This window comes from Branchiostoma lanceolatum, chromosome 15 (assembly GCF_035083965.1).
Source record: "Branchiostoma lanceolatum isolate klBraLanc5 chromosome 15, klBraLanc5.hap2, whole genome shotgun sequence".
Taxonomy (NCBI): Eukaryota; Metazoa; Chordata; class Leptocardii; order Amphioxiformes; family Branchiostomatidae; genus Branchiostoma; species Branchiostoma lanceolatum.
Window position 1 is genome coordinate 7,332,732 of NC_089736.1, and position 21,544 is coordinate 7,354,275.

A 21,544-nucleotide genomic window follows, 5' to 3' on the forward strand; every position below is an offset into this window, starting at 1 on the left:
ATATACCTTTGACCCTACGATTGAGTTCCATCTCGAGCCCAGGGCACTCTCCTCGGGTAGGGCAAATACAGCGCACATGACTCTGGGTACGAGACTTCGTAACAGCAGAAGACAAAATCCGTAATGGCGGGTCCACTTCGGCTTGACCTGACCGTTCGATGGAGTTCTAACTAACATTGCGACTGATTAGTCCCAGCCCAGGCAGTTATACTACCTCTACAGGTAAGAAGAACCAAGTCCTATCACGTTGTGAGAGAAATTGATGTGTTGTTCGTCCAAACGTATGCAGGAAAACGCTGACAATGTGCTCCGTCCTCAACTGTAGTAGCCGACCGCATCGAGCCGGTTTTGGTTTTGAAGTGATGTATTACATGTCAAATTTGGCACCTTCTTACTGGGGTCTTGAAATGCTTTGAATACACTGTCAGGAAAGTCATTTGCTTGTATGTGGCATGTTTTCGTGATATGTGTTACAAAATGTCATCTGAACAAATGTTTACAAACATTCTCACAGTTTACGTCAGAGAATGTACACCGCCCCCACGACGCCCCCTGGGTTCTTCATTTGCATCCCCTTCCGCCACTTTTCGCAGTAGGCTAGAAAATTTTCCACATTGTTCCACTGTAGTGAGTACATTATCTCTCCCTACTTTCAGGATGTGTTCCTAGCAAGCTCATTTGTTAAACAGAGTGACATTTCACCATGTTTAAGCAGGTTTTTTTTCCTTGTTTGTCTGGGATTTTTTAATGTCATTGCCAAGACATGGTCATGGTATTAAATCAAGAAAACTTTCAGTCCCCAAAATATGTAGATTCCAATCCAAGACAATTTTGTGTCTGGATATTCTGTATAACATTGCTTTGATTGAACTTACATGTACAACAATGCTCCAGAAATGCAAAACACATGTTATGATGATGACAGCTGAAGTATAGCCAAGGACACGCCTCCCTAGGGTTGGTACCAACTGGTTCCCTCAAGGGAAAAGGAAGAGGGGAGGCCAACAAATGACCTGAAGAAAGACTACCATGTGAAAAGTAGACTAGTCAGACATGTTAGAGGACCTTGGGTACTCCTGGGAAGCAGCAAAGAAGCAGGCAATGGACAGAAGAGAGTGGCAGTCTAAGCTGTGGTGGCCCGCATCGGCGACAGCTGACTTTAGCGGTGAAGCGAGAGAGGGAGAGATGCTTCAGCCAATCAGAATCCAGTTTGACTCAACACCCATGCCACACCTTGCAAGATCTTACAGACAGCAAGTCATTGCTGCAGCCAAATACCTTCTTCTATATCAACTACGTAATATAAAGCAGTCATATATATATACATTTGATTACATTATATGTTTCACTTAAAATTAAATTCCTGCATCAGATCTAGATGATGTCAAACAATTTTTTCACCTTGTTTAAGTCTCTGTATGGTACGTGTATTTGTAGTAACTGCTTGTACATGTGATTAGTTTGTTTTTCTACTTTCTAGGTACAAATGCTATTGTTCATGTGGAACTATTGTGTTTTGTTTTCTAGGTACAAATGCTGTTGTTCATGTGGAACTATTGTGTGTTTTGTGATGCAAATGATTGGTAATTTTGGCACTTTATCGCTTCACTTGGTGTGATTGAAGAAGAAGCTATCACTAGACTAGTATTAGTGAAGACAGAAGAAGTCAAATGATTTATCAGTGATGAGTGACAGAAGAAATTGTTACTTATCATAAATATACCAATCCCAAATCAATAGACAATACCTACCATGGTCAGGCATAGAAAAACAAAATGACGAAATACAATCAACTATCATATGCAGTCTTTTCGTACTGCATCTGCAGTTGACCATAACATAAGGAGGTTTAATGTTGTCTGACAATTGGTGTTATAAAGCTGTAGTACTACATTGTGTTCTGCTACTGCAGTAGTCTGGACACCATGCAGCTGCAATCATGGTGTTATAAAGCTGTGTAAAAATTGAGATTGATGATAGAAAGTGAGAACGATTAGATCTGTACAGAGTAACATGCATGAAGTCTCTGATTGGCTGACTTGTTTGAGCAGTTGAGGCCCCCCAGCTACTACTACTAGTACATAGGCAGAAGATTCCATCATGTGTGTGTTTGGGGGGGGGGGGGGGTGTTTGTGATTTTGCACAAGTTTTGAAAAAAAAAATTATTTCTCTATCTGTCATCCTGCTAAGATGTCTTGGACTGTACATTGTGTATTTCACTCCAGTTTAAGCTTGTTCATGATTCATGTATGTTTTTGTCAATCTCTTGATAATATATCCCCTCGCCCTACATTTACTTTGGAACAGCTAGTTGTCTGCTCTTGTTGACGCTCCTATATATTCTATATATTCTATATATGATTATATATTTAACATATATAATTGTTCCTATTGGACAAAAGTTCTACTGACTTACTCTCTTACTTTCCAGACTCCAAAAGGTAAGGCACAACTGTTTTTCTTGAAAATGTCTTTAGAAAATGTACATGCACAAGTTACAGGTTTTTATCTGGGGAAAAATTGCAAGAGAGAGCATTGCGCGGGGGCAGAATGACCAGGCAGGTGGATGGTATAGAATGTGCGTTTCCCCCTTCTGTGGTGTGGAGTTTTATAGAATTTGGGGATATTCTAAGGGTTCCTGAGTTGCAAAATTACTGTCAGACAGGTCACAGTTGAATACCAAGGCTTCCTATGGTTTAGTATCGTTCCTGATCAGTCTGAATTTTATGCTTGTCACAGATTTTGAGAATTTGCCCCCTAGGGTAAGCGGCGTGTTGCTATAGAATGAGGGCGAAATGCCCCTCTTCCCCTGGATGAAAGCGTGGTAGAAAAGGTAGAATCACCTGTTATGTATTCAGAAGGTGTTTTTTTTACCTTTTTAGGATAGAGATCCAGAATATCCTTACATTTTTACCATTTAACATGTAGTTTCTTTCACACATGAATAGCAGATTTAGAAGTATGTACATAGAACTGAGCATGAAAATTAAAATTTTGATTTTAGTTATCTCAGTTTTACTTCATATCACTGGAAAACTTGTCTATTGTCCTTTACAATGGCTTCCCAATTGGTATGATTGTGCATTCATGGGCCGAGCCCTGGGAGTGAGTGGGTTGCAAAACAACAGTACTGAAATTTCCCTGCTAACACAGTACTAGTAGTATCCTATGATTACTAGTAATATGAATGCTTCTCTTAGGGCAAATCTAGCCTATTTGTCTTTTCTGTGCATTTAGCAATGAAATGTAAGGAAGCTGGTTCACTGAACTATATGTACCTGTTGATTTTATGTCCCAAAGTTATAAGATGTGACCTATCAATTCATACTGCAAACTGATTGGACCAGTCATAATGATGTTATGCACATCATGAGTGGTTCCATTATTGAATCTACCGCCACAGCAAGTGGAAGTAGTTGTAGGCATCCTTTCATCTTGTCAGAGGATGGTAGCACTCTGGTTTACTCTAAGGTTTTTGCTGCTTGTAGGGATCTAGTAGTTGATAGGCAGCTGCAAAAACCCTTCTCCGGCTTTGCAGAGCAGTTTGTTAGACAACTGGAGACGGTTTCATTCCCTTAGGCACTCTGACATATTCAGACTGTATCATTCCTGAAAAACTTTATGAATCATACTCTTAGATGACAGGTTCTGCTGTTGTCTGTCAAGTTAAGTGTCCTTTAATTACATAGGACACTGCAATTGCTAAGGGTGGCCAGGAAATACTTTTTCCCTACTGGGTGTTTCTGCAATAAATGATTTTAGCATTAAGAATGTTAACAAGATAGAAAAAAGTGGTTGTTTTGTGCCATATGGAAAGGTTGAATTGACTTGTCTGAAATTGATTTATACCTTCATGTATGCCCATTCCCTACAGACTTAGGTCAGCCTCAGGCCTCTGGCCCCCAGCTCCTCTGAAAGTCTTATATTATGCTTCCCAAGCAGCACACTTTTTTTTTTGTAAAGCGGTCGAACCTCAGACTGAGGACGAGGCATGATGCTTTCTGGTGAGCCAGTAGTGCAATGCTGCTTCACTAAGGCTCACGTGCACACCGGGTCACCCCTACTCTTCTTGGTAACTGTGTTGGGTTCTTTTACTAGGTTTGGCACTTGAGCTACATGTATCTCATACAATGGGCCGCCGGCTTGACGTCACCATCCCAAAAGACGAATGCAATCTCTTACAATATGTCTGAGCTGGGGCTGACCCTAGGATTGAACTCTAGCCCACAGATCCATGGAATTTGGTTCATATGGCCAAGCAGCTTTTTTAAGCTACTGCTTTAGAGTATTCTAATACCTAGCCTATCTACAACTTTGATTTACAAATGCTGTAATGTATACCTGTGAATCAACAGAAGCAGGAAATTGCATTATCCCAAAAGGAATGTTGGCCACCCCCATGTGCATGCAGTGATTGAATTAGGTGGAAGGTTTCCCTGGTGAAATTAAAACAATAGCAAAATTCGGTTGCCCTCAATACCTCAGGGGGCACTTGTGGTCTGATGAATTATTCAATTTTGGGATAGATTCCGCAAGGAAGAAAATGCCACAACTGGCATGAGCTAGAATAGAAAAAAGCCATTAGTACCTAAATGCATGTACAATATAATGCTGAATGATTCAGTAATTCAGTTCCATTATGAATTTTACTTATTTTCAGACAGCACAGGCACCAACTGTGTAATTAATACAGAAGAATAATTCCATCAAAATTGTTTAAAACCATATCTTAAAATGCCAAATACTGCAAAGAGTTGGCCAAAGACATTATTTAACAGTGGCATTGGATTGGCAGAGATTTGTCAGAAATTTGCATTCAAACTCCACAGTCTTCTAACTCTTCTTGCTTTATGCAACTGGAAGACTTTTATTGATTCCTCTGCAAATTGTATTGGCCAAGACGAATGTGAAAACTAGCACTTGGCACTTGATAATGTCAGATTTTCCATCATGATAGTTAGTGTGTAAAGTGAGTTCAAGCTGTGACGTAAGTAATGTCGCGCTTCGCATCCTTCGCAAGCAGATATAATGAAATTGAACCCCTCCGCGATTGAGAAGACGTTGCACTAACCACGATTAATGACTTGATGGATGCTCTCCCTCTTGCCCGACCGAAGCGAGGGTTAATGGGAACGAGTTTGAATGACGCCATGTGCGTAAGTCGTGACGCAAACATCCTCGAATCCGGAAATGGGATGCTCGGAATTGGATGGAAGATGTAATTAGTGTGACGCTCTTGAGTGAAAGAGGGTGAATCTGCATTTTATCAAGATGTTTATTATGTGGGCGCAGCTGGAATAGCCTGGTGCAGCGTTTAGATAAAAGAGTAAGAAGAGCCATAAAGGCAGCTTTAAATCAATTGAAGGGTCGTCATTACGTTCAAGTACCCTGCCATACAATACTTGTATCATGCTATATCATGTTAATGGGAAAGATTACTACTCTTAGAATAAAAAGCTTGGTACCTGAACTTTACAAGATCTTGATAAGAGTCTTATCAAGACCTTATGAAGTTTAGGTACCAAGCTTTTTGTGTTTTTTAATGTATTAAAACCTTGATTTAGCTAGATTTGGTTGGCATTTCAAAATTGCGTTGAATAGATTCTGAAAATGTGACTTAACTGTATGTCATTGTGTATGTGTGTGGATGGTTTTCAGCACCAAGGACAGGCCTGTTTACTTTGCTTGTGGTGTGTGACTTTGTTTTGTGTGTGTGTATGTATTTTGTGTGTGGATGTGTGTGTGTTTGTGAATTGGAACTCTGTACACGTGTTTGTTAGGGCTGAGAGATTTGACTGTACAATATACTGATGATGTCGATTTCCGCAGGAGATTGTAACTAAGATACTGCAACAGTAATTGCTTTTCCCATTACTGGGATCCGGCAGGAAATAGCGTCATCATGATGCTGAGCACGGTTGTACTTCAGTACAGATAATTGGATACACGTCAAGATAATAGCTCGTGACTGTTATTAATGTGCATTTGCTGAAAACCATGATACCGGTGGTATAAGGACTTGGTGAACAGTCTGTTCTTGGAAATAGAATGTTATTCAGGACGTCCCCTGGAACAGCTACTCGTATTGACAACATCACTCAGAAGTGGATATCACGATTCCAGTCGTACTGACCAACGCAAGTTTTGATCTGTTGTCTCTTTCCATTTTTTCTTTCGTCAACAACCACTTGAAGCAGTGTGTTTGCCTCTACGTTCACCAATCGGGGACACGGAGTGAGCATGGTTAGTCTGGAGAAGACGGTTGGTTTACTAGTCTAAGATTGGTTGTTATCCTACATTGCTTTATTTGCATTGGTAGTGAGCTTGAATTTTGGGTAAATGCTGTCTGACTATACTTTACATAGCAAGCTTAGCAGAGGAGGTATTGTCAAGTACCAATTTATCTTTTTCCAAATGTAGTACATGATTTTGTTGAACGTTATCAGCATGTTCCAATTGACAGTTTCAAAAATTGTCAATTGGATGACATGATGTTGACTTTATTCACGTACATGTATAAGGAGATGATAGAAATTGTAACGCACATGTACAGTTTTTCTAAAAGTAAAGTGGAAGGTATTGGTATATGCTCAGTCAATGGCACTCCCATGACCATCTCCAGTTGAGGAACAGATGATGATTACGATCTCTTAAGGATGATCTTGTTCTTGGCTTGTGTTTGCTGATAAAATGTTTATGTTATGAAAAGAGGTGTCTGCATGCACCCTCTGACAGCTGTACTGACCTCCATTTATGATATGCATCGGGGGTTCGAAATACAAGATGGAAAAACACATACTTTTTCAGCATACTTTGGCAGGTTATTTGTTACATGCAAAATTACCTGCATCTGCTGAAAAGGTAGATTTCATGAAATACATTTTAGCATTTCATAGGTGTTGACAAACAGTCCAGTTACCAAAAAATCCACATTCACTTATATACAATTTTGTATACCCAGTTCATATGGGTCAGGGCAGGTTGTAGGTGTAGGTAGACATCTGGAATTTAACTGCACTTAAAGATGAACCTGCTTGTAAGATACACGTAGTATTTGAACTTGTAGCCCTGTATAACATACATGCAGATTCTACACTCAAGCAGAGTCTCATGTAGTCTCTACTCTTCCATCGCTCAAGATAAAAAAACACCACTGTATTCAGGGGCTGGTCACATTGCTGACATTTAGTTAGAATTTCACTCCCTTCATTGGTCCTAAGAATAACTGTGTTTTTCTAACCTTATTCCATCTACTTGTAACCTGAATTATGCCCCACACAGCTGAAACCTCAGACTATCAAATCAGTGTCAGACATTGTAGACCAATGATCCTTTTATCATACAGTATCCCTTACAGTGACCAGTCTTGAAATGCAGCTTAATATCTTATTTATTTAGTATCATTTATATAGATTATAACATATTCATTTGTTTTATAATGAAGGCTGTATTCATTATGTCCTGACAAAGCAAATAGTTTTTAGTACTGCCAAAAACTCCTCCCCGTTTTCCAAAGTACATCTAAGGTTTGAAGATGGGTCAGCCCATAGGGTTAGACTATGGGAGGTGAATTTGAAAATATTATCACTGTGTTTACATCTTTTTGCTATCTAGATGTTGTCATTATGTGGCTGTACAATTTCCTGGTCATTTAGAAGCATTTACACTAAAATATGCACTAAATTAAACTTGGACCATCAGAAAGATGTGCAAAGTGCTACGAAAAACAAGCTAGACCCTGCATCTACTTGGAGAGTGATAAATCATACCATTACCCCAAGATTACATCATCATATTGCAAGCTATGTGCACTTTGTCACCCAAGTAGGTAGGCCCATGTGCTGCACTGTAGGTCGGTGACAAAGTGAAAGTCCATTGTTTCACCTGTTTGTTCACTTGATGTACGCATGCGAAATGAACAGCTGTTAAACATGGCCTCTACATGGCACAGCATGAAGTACAAACAGATTTCTATGTTAGATAAATACATTAAGTCCCATAAAAAATTCAACACCCTTCTAACTAGACTAAGCCATTATTTCTTTTAGAGAATGCAAGCTATCTTAAATCCCCTAGTTTGATCAATAAGCTGTCCAAAGTACAAAAGGTTGCATTAAAAAGAAATCCCACCCTAGCATCAAATGGTTCAGCCCAGCATTCAACTTGATCTGCTGTATATTTATTCCATGTACAAGTACTGTGCAGGCTGCACATTCAAGTATTTCATTCCACCCTTCTGGCTTCCCGCAGCAAATATATAATATATATACATGCCTGTATTACTATGATGTGAATACTGGAGCCATGGGTGCATGAAACAGGAAAAGGTTTGTAACATCTCCATGATTGTTAGTTCTGTTAACACATGTGTACCTAACATGTTTTGCCCCAGGCAGTTCCAGGGACATGGCTTATCTGTCGTGCCATTAAGGTTGTCCTTGGTGGTTGACTTATTCATGGAGTATTTACCCCTGATCTTTTAGAAAGATCTCTCAATGCCAAGTTGATGCATTCATCAATGCTCTTGAACTGACTGGAGAAAATTCAAGCTAGCTGTTTCAAATGTTTTACCATGCATCTTATGATGATACATGTCAGTTGTTGCTGTATACGAGCAGTTCATGTCAAGAGCAAGATACACTGTACAATGTCTTAAGTCCTGGACATTCTAAGCTCCTGAAAATGTCAGAAAACATTCAATTTGCTTCCAGTAAGTTTCATTTTTTACTATGTCATACTGGATGAACTGACATGAAGTTTTAGGTGTGGTTTGACGACACCTGTCAAAAATGTGGAAACTCAAGTTCATAGTGATGAATAGAATTTTTCTCAGTAGTATTGAGGTGTGGCCCTGAAGAATGTGAAAATTGATGGGTGGTGTGGAAGGTGTGGACATACAGTTGGGCACCTGTCAAGACGTGTGGAGGTATGGTTATATATAGTTTCAGCTTTGCCCCCACTGTTTCTTTTGAAAGTATTTCGAAAAACATTAAATGCATTTAAGTTTGCAGTGGTTTTATGTTTGTGGTTTTTGCCGTAACCATGAACTCAAAACCATGAACAAAATTTTGTTTTGCCTTCTGTCCGCCTACTCCTTTCACTCCTTTTACTCCAGATTTCAATGCGCCAATAGTTGAGGGAGTTTTGTGTCCTCGAACACAAAACTGTAACAACATTGATTCCAACCACCGAATCCGGTATTCGAATTTTCGACGGCGGCGCAACTGGCACACTCGAAATATATTCGAAATATGCTATGGAAGCCCGTGTGATACAACTCTAGAACCTCATGTGATACGGATAGTTATCACACGGTCCGGAACACCCGTATCAGGCCCAGGCATGACATAAATTAAATGTATGTACTATACTGTACAGTTTTATCAGACGTGTTGGAGGCCACCGTTCTGTCCATCTGTACCACCCTTGCCGAGTCACTAGTAGATGGTTCGAGACTGGCTGTCCGTAAAGACACCGGTGTTTCCATTACTGTAGCAGTATGTGACTTGAGCGCTATCGCAAGCTCAAAACCTCTCCTTCCTGTGAAATTAAATCACCACAAATTTAATGCATTTACAGTAACAGCAATCAAATTAGTTTGTCCTTGCAAGGGCAAGTTGGAAACAGGAGTCAAACTGTTACTACATTTGTGCATATTTAGACTGTCATATAACATAATGAGGTCAGTCTAAGTTGAGACTGAGAGGATTAGACATTACACTGAGAACTTAAAGATTCTGAATGGACTTTGAAATGAAACGCAGTTGTCATGTTTGTCCCAGTACACTACAGGCCAGGCATACATTTAGATACCGGTAAGCCCTTTTCTGTTACAAGTCCTGGTTATGTATCACTAGACATGGCTAGTGTTCAGCTGTCAAAAAATGTGGTAAGCCCATTTCTTCTGCTTTCATTCTTTTCTTCCCCCTCTGAAAGGCCTGGTGAATTCCTAAACCTTAGCTCTTTACTCTCTTTCAGCACACTCCTTTATTCCTTAAGGGCACTCCTCATGTAATTTACAATCAAAACTGGGCATTAGTATGGTTAAACATGATGTACATGCATACCTAGACCTTTTATTGCCTCTTCTTTTCTTCCCTCAATCTATAAGCTGACTCCAGCCGATTCAATCCTCTCTCCCTCCCCTCCCCCTCCCTCCTCCCTGCCCTCCTCATTTACATATTGAACTTGAAATCTGCATCTCTTATACTGTCATGTCACCGAGGTTCTATTTCCCAGGGGGCTTTTTTTGGAAATTGATTTTGCTGGGCAGGGAATACTTGCCATTCTGATGGCATGCTTGTGAGATTTAGTTTCCTGCTAACGGTATCACACAAGCCTGTGGACTAGGCCCGGCATACAGCATCAACCTTAGCCCACGTCCGGGTGTGATTGGTTAGACTTGAGAGTCCGGAGGGCTTGTTTTTACGCCGGGTAAGCAAACATTGCAACAAAGACTTGTCAGTTGCTAGTCGCTAATTCTGCTGCCTACAGCAATATCCAATTGTTAGCTGTACAATGCAAGGCTTGCCGTCATTTGCAGTCATATAAATTATGATTTATATTTGTGGTTTACTCCATTGTGTTCACTTGCGATAGACTGCCATAATCATTTTCATGTAACATATTTTCCAGAAATGTATCTAGAACAATTATGAATTATGTAGAAATTCCTCCACTTCCAGTATACTATAAGCTTCAAATGTGGATGAAACCAAAAATGAAGCCAATATGGTTTATGATGCTTGTGACATATGCATGTAAGCATTTAACTTCAACAAAGATACCTGTTTCCTGTTAATATACCATTCCCAGTAAAGACAGAATTTACATCTTTGCAGCTCAACCATGATGGACTTTACCCTAGGCCTATTATTGCACTGGGATAAAGGAGGCATATTGATATGGGTACATTGTAGCTGTGCATAGTGTCTTATCTGCACATGCAGTGTTGCCACAACAGCTACCACTAGTCAATGAAATAATGCTGATACTAGCTTGGTTCTGTAACATATTATGCAATGTACATTGTCTCCATTCAAAATGTGGCCAGAATACAAGTAGCCGGGTTAACGAAAATATTCACAATTATTTTGAAATTTGAAAGTCCCAAGTTCCATTCTGCTGTGAAGTTCAATCTGTAATCAAAAGAGGATCAGAACTAATGTCTAACATATATTCTAATGAATTCACATTCAGCGAATCACCACCTGAAGCATACAATTAATTAATTACAATAAAATACAACCATCCATGCTTTGTGTAGTTTATTCTTAGATCTGATTTGACTGCTAAAGAGATTTTTGAAAATTGAAAGGAAGACTATAATGTTAAATGTTTTTCTTGTACTACATGTATGCCATTGACTTGATTTTGCCTGCAGTGTACATGAATGTCACAGTATAGACTCAACCGCGTTCAACCGGTTTTATTATTTACATCTCGAGTACTAGTATAATTGACTCTTACTGTCAGTTCAATTTAGTGATGCCGAAGAAGGGTTAAGGGATATCACTCTAAATCTCCAGACGTAATTTCTGAATCCTATGCAGTTGTTGAGAATGAATTGTCTTTAAATATTGTTTACCTGGAAGCCTAACCAGTAACCTCCATCGATGTAATTGTCTTGTGTATTGCCAATTTAGACTGTGTTAAATGTCAGACATGGTGTTTTGCTTCTATAGTCGTTGTCATATTTTTGCCTGTATTTAGACTGTCCATTACGTAATCATCTTGTATTTTGCCAATCTAGACTGTGTTAAGTGTCATTGTCTTATTTTTGCCTATATTCAGACTATGTCAAATGTCATTGTATTTTACCAATTTAGACTATGTTACATGTCATAGTGTTTTGCTTCTATTGTCGTTGTCTTATTTTTGCCTATATTGAGACTGTGTCAAATGTCATTGCCTTGTGTTTTATCAATTTAGACTGTGTTAGAATAAATGTCATCGTTCTGTGTTTTGCTAAAATAAATAGTAAATGTATTGACTGTTTCAACTGTCAAGGCATACCACAAACCAGTGACCCTTACTCATCATTGAGGACCGCACACTGACATTAGAATATTGATGACAGTTTGATTCTGAATTTATTCTCGAATCTTGGCATCTGCCAGTTGGACATAACATATGTATATGTGCTATCTGTGGTTTCATCCTATCCTTGTTCCTTTTTAGCATACCAGACGTGTACATCGAGTTGCTAGCTTTAGTGACAGTTGTGCCGTGGATTGAATGAAGCTTATCACAACTAACACAACTGTGATGAAAATGTGATGATGATGTGTACCCATTCTTTGTCCATGCAGGTCTCTTTGATTGCTGTCCATCCTGATTGTCTGTGAGAAGAAGCTCCGTCATGCAGATCCTTCTGCAGAAGAAGGCGTCCTTCTGGCACCGCCGCATGCACTGCCTGCTCATGTACTCAGCCTCCGAATGCGCCAGCAGCAAAGCGGGCTCAGCCAAGTCACCTGAACTGCAGCAGAAGCGTCTGCTTAAGACGTCAAGTGCCTTATCTCAATGTCCCGTTCACGGGATGCTCACTGCGAAGCCCCTTGCTCCAGAAGAGCAGGGCATGCGCAGCACAGCCACTGGCCAAGGAGGTGCCATGAAGGAGGAAACCAGCGTGGGGTTTGCCCGTCACAAGTGGCTGCACGACAGCGCCGAACACAAAGACGGGTTGTCGTATCTTCGCTCAGATGTCAGCATGAGCGACAGCAGCCCAAACTCTATTGGTCGTGCGAGCTTGGCGAAGGCGAACGCTGCTCGTCACGGAGTAGCAACCGTCGGCGAGGCCTCCCACTTTTCGTGCACCCTGGTCGGCTGTGAGTGCCAAACTGTTTCTAACATCTCTCCGCGATTCGTAGGAGCATGGAAAGGGAAGCTGGACAGCACCTTCACTCAGGCTGAGAAGGCCTGGAAGGCTGGAGCTACTGGTTTTACGCCAGGAAAGAAAGACACAGAAGGGACGAAACTCCAGTGCTCCTGTCAGAACAGTCGTTTTGCTCTCTGCAAGGACGGTAGTGAAGTGTACTGGGTGAACAGTTTTCGACAAGCTGGTAATACAAACACAAATCTCGCTCAAAATGCTGCTAGGAAGTACACCACCGGACTGCTGTCAACAGCTCTGGACAAGAAGGTGAGTCTGACCCAGCCGGTCGGAAGTTGTTGCTATGCGACGTCTGCAGCACAGCCAGTGATCGAGCGATCGCCGACCGTGGTGTCCAAGACGAGCCGCGTGATGGCTACTCTGCAGTCCGCGTACATGCTGCCCATGTCTTTCATGAACGGTGCAGCTCACGACCTGAAGAGATTCCTGGAAGAGGTCAGTATGGAGAGTTGTATAATGTCCCATTCATAGTTTGTGGGAGGGCAACTTGTAAAGATGTGCATGCATCCAAACAAACAAACAAACAAACAAATAAACAAATAATTAAAAACTAAAACTAAGTTGTAAGGGTTAGGCTTCCCCGGTAGTCAATACTGCAGCATAAACTTATAATATTTTAGTTGTACAATGTACCAAAATTGCTGTGTACCTCTATCTATCTAAGAAGCTAAGGTTTTAAGATGAAATCAGACTGTTATGTGACATAAATTACTACCAAATCTTGACTACAACATGTCTTATAATCATGTACTATGTGTAGGCACTGCCATGTGTAGAAAGTTATGATTGACACCTAACTCTCTTGTAGCAAGGGTCAATAGTTCAGAGGGGGGTTAGAACTAATCCAGGTGAAATGTGATAACCTTTCGGAGAATTATTTTAAGGCATTCATGGCCAGGCTCATAAATCTGCTGATAAAAATATAGACCATACGTAACATGTACTAGATGTTACATGTGCTGGTAGACAGTGTCATTCACCTACTGACTAAAAGGATAGTATTTCACTTGGAGAGCAAATTTTCTTACTGGGACAGCATATACGATGTATGCATCGACCCACCCCCCTCAAACTACATTGTTCATGATGAATCTCCTGAGACAGTGAGAGTTGAAAAACTTGACAGGGAATTTTTCAGAACTTGTCAAACCCTGTGTAACAAATGCAATGGCCCAGATGAGAGGTTTGACGGCACTGGGGAGCATATTTGTACTGCCCACAAATGATAACTGAGGGTCCCTTTAAAGTTTCTGACAAGACTGATTAGCTTTTTAGTCCCATAGAAGCTTGATTTATTAAAAGTAAACACAGTAATAGTTTTTGTACAAAAACTGAAAAGTCAATATGTGCAATGATATTGTGAATCCAACATGGTTTCAAGCCAGAGTGGTGGCACACACTGTATATGCACACAGCACACATGACCCTTTTATGTAAATGTGCACACTTTATGGCAGTTTTACGAGCACGTTATGTACATTTAACTGTGTAGGACGGGATGGGGGGCAACCCTGTAGAGAATACTGCTGGGTTGTGTATTTTAAGACATTTAAAGGCCGGCCCCAATAAATCAGTCACGTATACATGAGGGCCTGCATGCTCTTTTCCGTAAGGCATAGGTAGCCTTTTTTTATTTCCCGTAATTCGTAGGGAGGCGACCAAATTTCCTTCTTTGATTTTCACCTAATACACAGGGGTTACTTCTGAATTCAGCATAAAACGTTGCCAGGACCCCCCCATGCAGACCCTCATACATGTACAGTTTGGGTACGAATAGATGTTGTACCAATATGACAATAGCATGTGTCGTTAACCTAGTAACATCCCATAAAATTCTAAACAGGGAAACAATGGTGTAATGCCCTATACTCTCTCAGCATTTCCCTCTTGCCCTCTTGTCTGCCATAGAAATCCGTCACATATACATGTACAGGTCAGGTACAAATAGATGTACATACCAATAGCCTGTGTCACTAACCTAGTAAAATCCCATAAAATTCCAAACTGGGAAACAATGGTGCAATGCCCTCATAGTACTCTCAGCATTTCCCTCTTGCCCTCTTGTCTGCCATAGAAATTATTAGTATTAAATCCGTCACATATAATACATGTACAGGTCAGGTACAAATAGATGTTGTACCAATAGCCTGTGTCACTAACCTAGCAAAATCCCATAAAATTCTAAACAGGGAAACAGGGGTGCAATGCCCTCGTATGTACTCTCAGCATTTCTCCTCTTACCCTCTTGTCTGCCCTAGTCATGTTCATGTTGATGTACTTTTCTTCATCATAAGTATTCTGTGTTCTGATTGGTCCCCTAGGTTGGCACAGACCCCAAGGAGGCACGCTATTGGCTGAAACAGTTCCAGCGGTCCACCGATGCAGACCACCCGTTTGCTGTTGTGCAGGTGGATCAGGAGGTGTTCACTAAACCTGAGATGGTAATCATGTCAGATCTCTTGTTTATCTACTGATATCATGCTTGGCAGGATGGACCCCCAAAGCTTGAAGTGTTTGATTTCTATCATTCATATTCTTGAAAATACCATATGAAATAAAGATGCATATGGGTGCATTAAATGTCCTTATGTTGCATCATCCTACAATTTGTTTTGTTCCAGAGATGCACTGCATTATTTGGTTGTCATTAAAATTGTCCAAACAGCTTTGCAAGGAAGGATCAGAGAAGATTGTAGGCAAGTTGTTGCTTGAAAATGAAAATAAAGTAAAAGCTTCCTTACAAAATAATGTACATTGTTCTAAAGGAGTTTGACAGAACCTAACAGAATAAGAGAAAAACACCACCAACATTTTAAGCAACTTTTTCTACTGTCCTTTCTGATCAGTCCTGTACTGTATGATCAGGCATGGTGCCACATGTTACTGTCTCACGTGGCAGGCATGGATACGTGACACGTTGCACATATCACCGCTAGGGTGTGCATTACAGAATTCTGTCCCAAATAAAGTACTGATAACTGAGTCAACACAGACACCAATCATGCCTATCTGACCATTTCCAGAACATGCCGGTGGAATGTGAGGCATGTGTGTGTGTGATATTTGGTGCATCTTGTTGGGTATGTGGGTGGATTCATGCTGGAATGACAATTTCCTATGCTGCACCCATAGATGGAACTGCACAACCATGATACATATACAAATGGTTCCTGTCATGAATTATAAAAAGATAGGACCAAGTACCTTATATTGTAGAGACATAGGTTAGACTTTTACTTTGTCCTGAAATGTTACAATGTGCCTTTGAAATCTGATGGAATAAAAGAAATACCATTGTTGAGAGGTTTGGTGCTTAAGTTCAGATCTACATCAAATGGTAAAAGATGTTGCAACGGTGTTGAAATTGAAATTACTTTTCATTGATCAATGCAATCAACACAACCTTCTTAAGTCGACCCATATAATGACTGTTGCTGTCAGTCAAATATTTGAAATGCATGTAAGTCATCACCAACTAAACCAAACAGTATCATGTGAACTTTCAGTAAATGCTGATAATAGTTGTATTCTGGCTCATTTTGAAGATTTGAGGACAAAGTAGCAGTCTGCTGTAGTATTTTCTAGTATGTATAGATCTGGCATGGTGATGAGAAGTGTGTTGAAAGATACTATCTCTGTCACACGTTCTATCTCTTCACCACTCCTGGTGTGTGCTATACAGCATTGGACTGTGCCCACCGCCGACTCACTGACTTCCCCACGAAGTCAGGGGGTTTCTGAGCGGACTTTGCCGAAATTAACACATAACACGTAAGTTATAAACCCAGAGGCGCCGAGAGAAGGGGGCGGCGGCGGCCGGCAAGAGGAGGCAAGGCGAGTGTCAGCGACATCTTGCACCTTGAGAATCAGCAATCCCTTTTATCTCATAATGACTGTGATGCAACTACTCTCTGCCTTGTGACAATTGTTTGGTTCTTTAGATTTTGAACAAAAAGTACTAGTGGCAGATGGACAAATGAAACTAAAGCTAATTGAAGCTCCATAAATGCCACAAAGCAGACTTCTGTCTGTATTCAAAGATATTCATCTACTGATATATTACACACAGAAACAATAGATAATTGGAAGACAGCTTTAAGATTGTTCTTTGTCTTTGGAATATGCAAAAAATTAAAAGACTGTTGTAAGCTGTTTATTCTTTTGAATTTATTTTGAATTCTCTAACAGGGAAAGCAACCAGAACCAAGCAGTTAAAGAGTAGAATTGAAGATAGACAAAAATTGTTATTGTAGGAGAAATCTATGTCAACTTTGTATAGATGATTATTTCAACAGCAAGAACTTTCTTCCAACAGTTACCTGTTAGCTTCACAATGTTGAAGGACTTGCTTTCTCAAAATTTGGCACTCAAGCTTCAATATTTGGGCTTGAAAGAAAATTATAATACCTCTTTTATATGGATTTGGATGGTTTTATTGAAAAGTATGTTGTTGTATGAAGCGTCTTGCTGTTGTGGATTAAGGCTTAACATGTTCAAAGCATGTAAGGACTGTCCTTCAACTATATTGAGCATTAGTAATGTGAGAATCGTTTCCCATTCCAAGCATACTTTCCTCCTTGCTACAAAATATATACAGTGGCACTTTATATTATTATTTTACAGGATGAATTGATTATATACTTCAAGACAATTTGTAATTTGTAATTTTCTGTCCAAAAAAGACCCTTGAAGTTGAATGGAGTATTATAATCACAACACAACTTCCCAAAGTACTGCATGTATACTGCTCCTAAAAAGGTGAACAAACATCTGTCATCACAATCCAGTTGACGTAACTGAAAACATCTAACTGGCTTTCAATGAGCATTGTTTTGTGATAAATCGAAGTAAAAAAGATATATACATTACACTGGCTGAAAATATGATTGTAGGACATTCCTCTGAAATATAAGCTGTGTAGAAAAATGTGATAAGCTGCAGTAATATCACCATTGTTAGAGAAAAGCTAGACAGTAGTTGCCTGTTGCTGCTTGCGATGTGTTAAATGTACATAGCCACACTGTGTTGCACAACTATAGCTGAGTGTGTTCTGCTACAGCCACAAGTCTCTCATGGACTCTGGTAGTAATATAAAGGCACCTTTTGAAATGAATATGGTTCAAGAAAAGGATTGTCATTGGCTGTCTGAAAATGAGGTATGCAAAATCTACATTTTGTATTGGGTACATGGTAAAGCCACTGTGACTGTAGTAAAGAAGTCATAAACAAAGCTTAACAGACAGCTGAAAGAGATGGCAAAATAACAGTACATGTATTTCAACTCCTTTTGAAGTGAATGACTCACCGAGAGAATTGATATTCACTGCAGATTCAGTTAAAAAATAGATCAGGGATTTCTTATGAGACTTCTGGCTGTACAGCTCAATATTCTTAGAGGCTGAGATAAAAAATTTAATATCCATTCTATCAGAATTATGTCAAATTTATCTTATGTGAAATAAGCCCTGAATAACCATCATGTACTTAATGAATCTTCATTTCACAAGTATATCCATTGTGTTTTTGGCATCAACAGATTGATAGAATGGATGGAACTTTCAAAGTTCTATCTAAACCCTGTTTTGTATGTTCCTTCAGAAGTTGTGTAACTCTACATGCATGGTGAGTGGACAGTGTTTTAAACTTGTCAGCAATGTCACCAGGCGACCATTTCTCACGAGGTGTCCCTCCTTTGTTCTGTTGCTTCAGCTGGAAGGTCTGGGGTCGTGCCTGGCATTCTTACACCGCCACGATATGAAGCCTGTTATCGTGCACGGCTGCGCCGTACCAGAAGAAGTGGAGATGACTTCGCAAGTTTTGTATGTAAGTGTCAAGAAAATGTTTTCTCTTCTTTGTTCAAGGACCTACAGCCTGGTATCTATGCTATTCTAGCTCCAGTTACCTCTCTGATAGAACAGTCAGGCACCTGTTTGGCTATTTTCACACGAACAACAGACGAGAGCTTTCATTGGCCTGGAATTTCACTCTATAGCCGCACAGTAATGGAGTTCAAACTGGTCTTCAGAAGTTTGTTCCCAGATAATGAAATATTTCAATCTTGACCTGTTTCTCAGCCTGATTAGTTTGAGCATCGACTTGAAGTAAAATCGTCCGTGAGAGTTCTGCTAACTGATTTGGTGGAATGTTAACTGTGGTCCTGGTAGCATAGCAAGATTACTTGAATGTATACAATGTACATTGGCCAGATGCTTCTGGGCTTTTCCATTTAACTTTCTTCCTCCCAGCATTTACGATATTCTTGCCCCATTGTTTGGAACATATTTTCATTTTCCAGTGGTATTTTCAGCAGAGTAGCTGTAACAGAAAATAAAATAGATGAACAATGTTTAACAATTAATTTTGATATTTTTTATTGTCCAGTCGTGGTATTTTCAGCAGAGTAGCTCAAACATAGAAAGAAATAGACATATAGAGTTTAACCATTACCATTGTTGCTATCACTGTGTGTCACTCAGAATGTGAAGGACCAGCTGGTAGAAGACAGTACTTTCGTCAGAGTAGCTCTATCATAAACAATAAAGTGCATGTATAACCATTAATTTTACTAATGCTTATTGTTGCTATAACTGTGTGTTACTCAGAATGTGAAGAACCAGCTGGTAGAAGACAGTATGCGGATGGTGAACGTGCTTGAGGCCCAGGGCGCCCCGGCTCGCCCGCTCTTCAGCGGAGGCTGCATCCTGGAGGCGGAGCCAAAGAACCCACTCAGGTGTCAATCATTTGTCATCATTGTCTTTTCCGCCCTCATTAGGATTTTAACCTTTAGCAGACTGAAGTAGCTGTTTGGCACCCAAATCCCTGGGTGTTGCAGAGTTAGGCAGCAGGGAGAAGGTTAAGAGACGTTTCAATTGTAGATTGAAGAAGTACTTTTACAAAAAAGCTACTACAGTAGTATCATAGTCATGTGTTTGGAGGATGGACGTATACTTCTTCAATCAACGTTTCAATGGTAGATTGAAGAAGTATACGTCCATCCTCCAAATACATGACTATGATACTACTGTAGTAGCTTTTTTGTAAAAGTGAATTTCCTTTGCTATCTTTTCTGTTTTGGCTTTCTGTCTTAAAAGATTGTAAGACAGAATTGCAACTTACCATTCTCTTGTATTGAGTTATTTCAAAGTTGGAAGTGGAAATTGAGAACCATTTACATAGTAATACATGTTGTGGTGACAAAAGAATCAATGTCTAGAATTAGTCAAGAAATAATTTGGTTGTCTCTGTTTCAGTGCGGACTTGAGGGGAATTGTGAAGGAGGTGAACCCAGAACCACTGAAATGGTGTTTGAGGTAAAAACAGCTTATTTGTTTTCACAGTTTCAACCTCCTACAATCTAACCTTAAGTCCTTGTCAAACTTGTCATGATCTTATTCAGGCCTGTTTCCTAACTTAAGTCCTTTTGAAGTCGTTATTTTGTGTGTGTCTAAGTTCTGGAAATATGATGTTTCTACTGTTTGTCCATTAGATCTGGACACATCCCAGTGATCAGCACCCTCGGAGAGACGTCTACTGGACAAGTCATGACCATCGACTCCTCTGAAGCCACTGAGCAGATCTCTCAGATCCTCGCCCCCCTCAAAGTCATGTTCTTAAACACCCAGGGGGGCATTGTGGACAGAGGTGACCAGGTATGTACTGTGAAAAAAATCTCTGTGGAGTGACAGAAAGTGAGTGCATGGGAAGACGACTGCAAAAGTCAGACTTGCTGGAGTGGCAGAAAGTACAGGTCAGAGGTGGTGAACGTTTCTAAAAGTTTAGGTAAGTTTTGACCACAAGAACTTAAAAGTTACTTACCTACCCAAAACTTACCTACCCAAGACCAGAGTTGTCATACATGTAGAGGACCTGAGAGCAGCTACTGCATGGCTGTTCAACTGTGTATGGACTAAACTGTCCCCCAGTGTCAATAGAGGATGATGATGTACTGTGAGGTTGGAAGGTCATCCCTTATGATAGAATTCATTCTGGACCAGGATTTATGTTTGTTTTCCCCACCTCCCAAAAAAGTTGGACTTACCCCCATTTTTGACTGTCCAGCACCAGTCTACCGAATTGCTCACAAGGAATGAGCAATCTACCGCTATTATGATGTCACTCAATGCAGATAGGAGACGTGACTCGGTAAGCAGAGGATATACAACAGAACAACATGCTTTGGCATGGTGCCTGATCAGGAATAAGCTGGTTCACTGCTTAAAGTGCACATGAACGTCAAAAGTGAAGGTCCCTACAGTATAACACATGAACAGTTCTTGTCTAGACCATGTTTAATACATGTCCATATTTTGTTTATGTCTCAGGGGCCTTCAACTTTGACATATTACCCACAATGCATCACATAGAGCAGGTGCATTTCAAACTGTGAACCAGCTTATTACCACTCATGCCTGACTTGTTAATTTAGATGTGCAACTTTTAATTAAGATGTACAGCATAACAAAGGTTTTTTTAATCAAGGGGACAAATGATTGATGAATGTGAATGAATATTTTCAATTCAATCAACAATGCTTGGTAATTCTGAATTCAAAATACATGTGTCATTTCAAAAACGTTACATTGTTTGCATTTTATAACCAAAGTACCAAATAGACTCCTAGTGAAGAACCAATGCATTTCAGAAGTTGGGGAC

The 21,544-nt window shown here is 40.0% G+C and overlaps 1 protein-coding gene across 5 annotated transcripts in view; it reads left to right on the top strand.

The window, feature by feature from the left end:
- Positions 1-88: 88 nt before the first annotated feature.
- Positions 89-21,544, top strand: part of LOC136421152 (N-acetylglutamate synthase, mitochondrial-like) — a 29,934-nt gene continuing 8,478 nt past the window's right edge. Inside the window, exons 1-8 of one of the 5 annotated variants that reach the window (XM_066408306.1) lie at positions 89-222; positions 12,312-13,327; positions 15,214-15,333; positions 18,602-18,715; positions 19,495-19,622; positions 20,143-20,202; positions 20,379-20,541; positions 20,951-21,034. In XM_066408306.1, coding sequence (XP_066264403.1) covers positions 12,362-13,327; positions 15,214-15,333; positions 18,602-18,715; positions 19,495-19,622; positions 20,143-20,202; positions 20,379-20,541; positions 20,951-21,034 — 1,635 coding nt within the window. In that variant the 5' untranslated portion in view covers positions 89-222; positions 12,312-12,361. Of the gene's footprint in view, positions 223-5,985; positions 6,244-8,212; positions 8,328-12,311; positions 13,328-15,213; positions 15,334-18,601; positions 18,716-19,494; positions 19,623-20,142; positions 20,203-20,378; positions 20,542-20,950; positions 21,035-21,544 lie in introns of those variants that run through there. The other 4 variants (XM_066408309.1, XM_066408307.1, XM_066408308.1 and 1 more) reach the window with 4 other exon arrangements.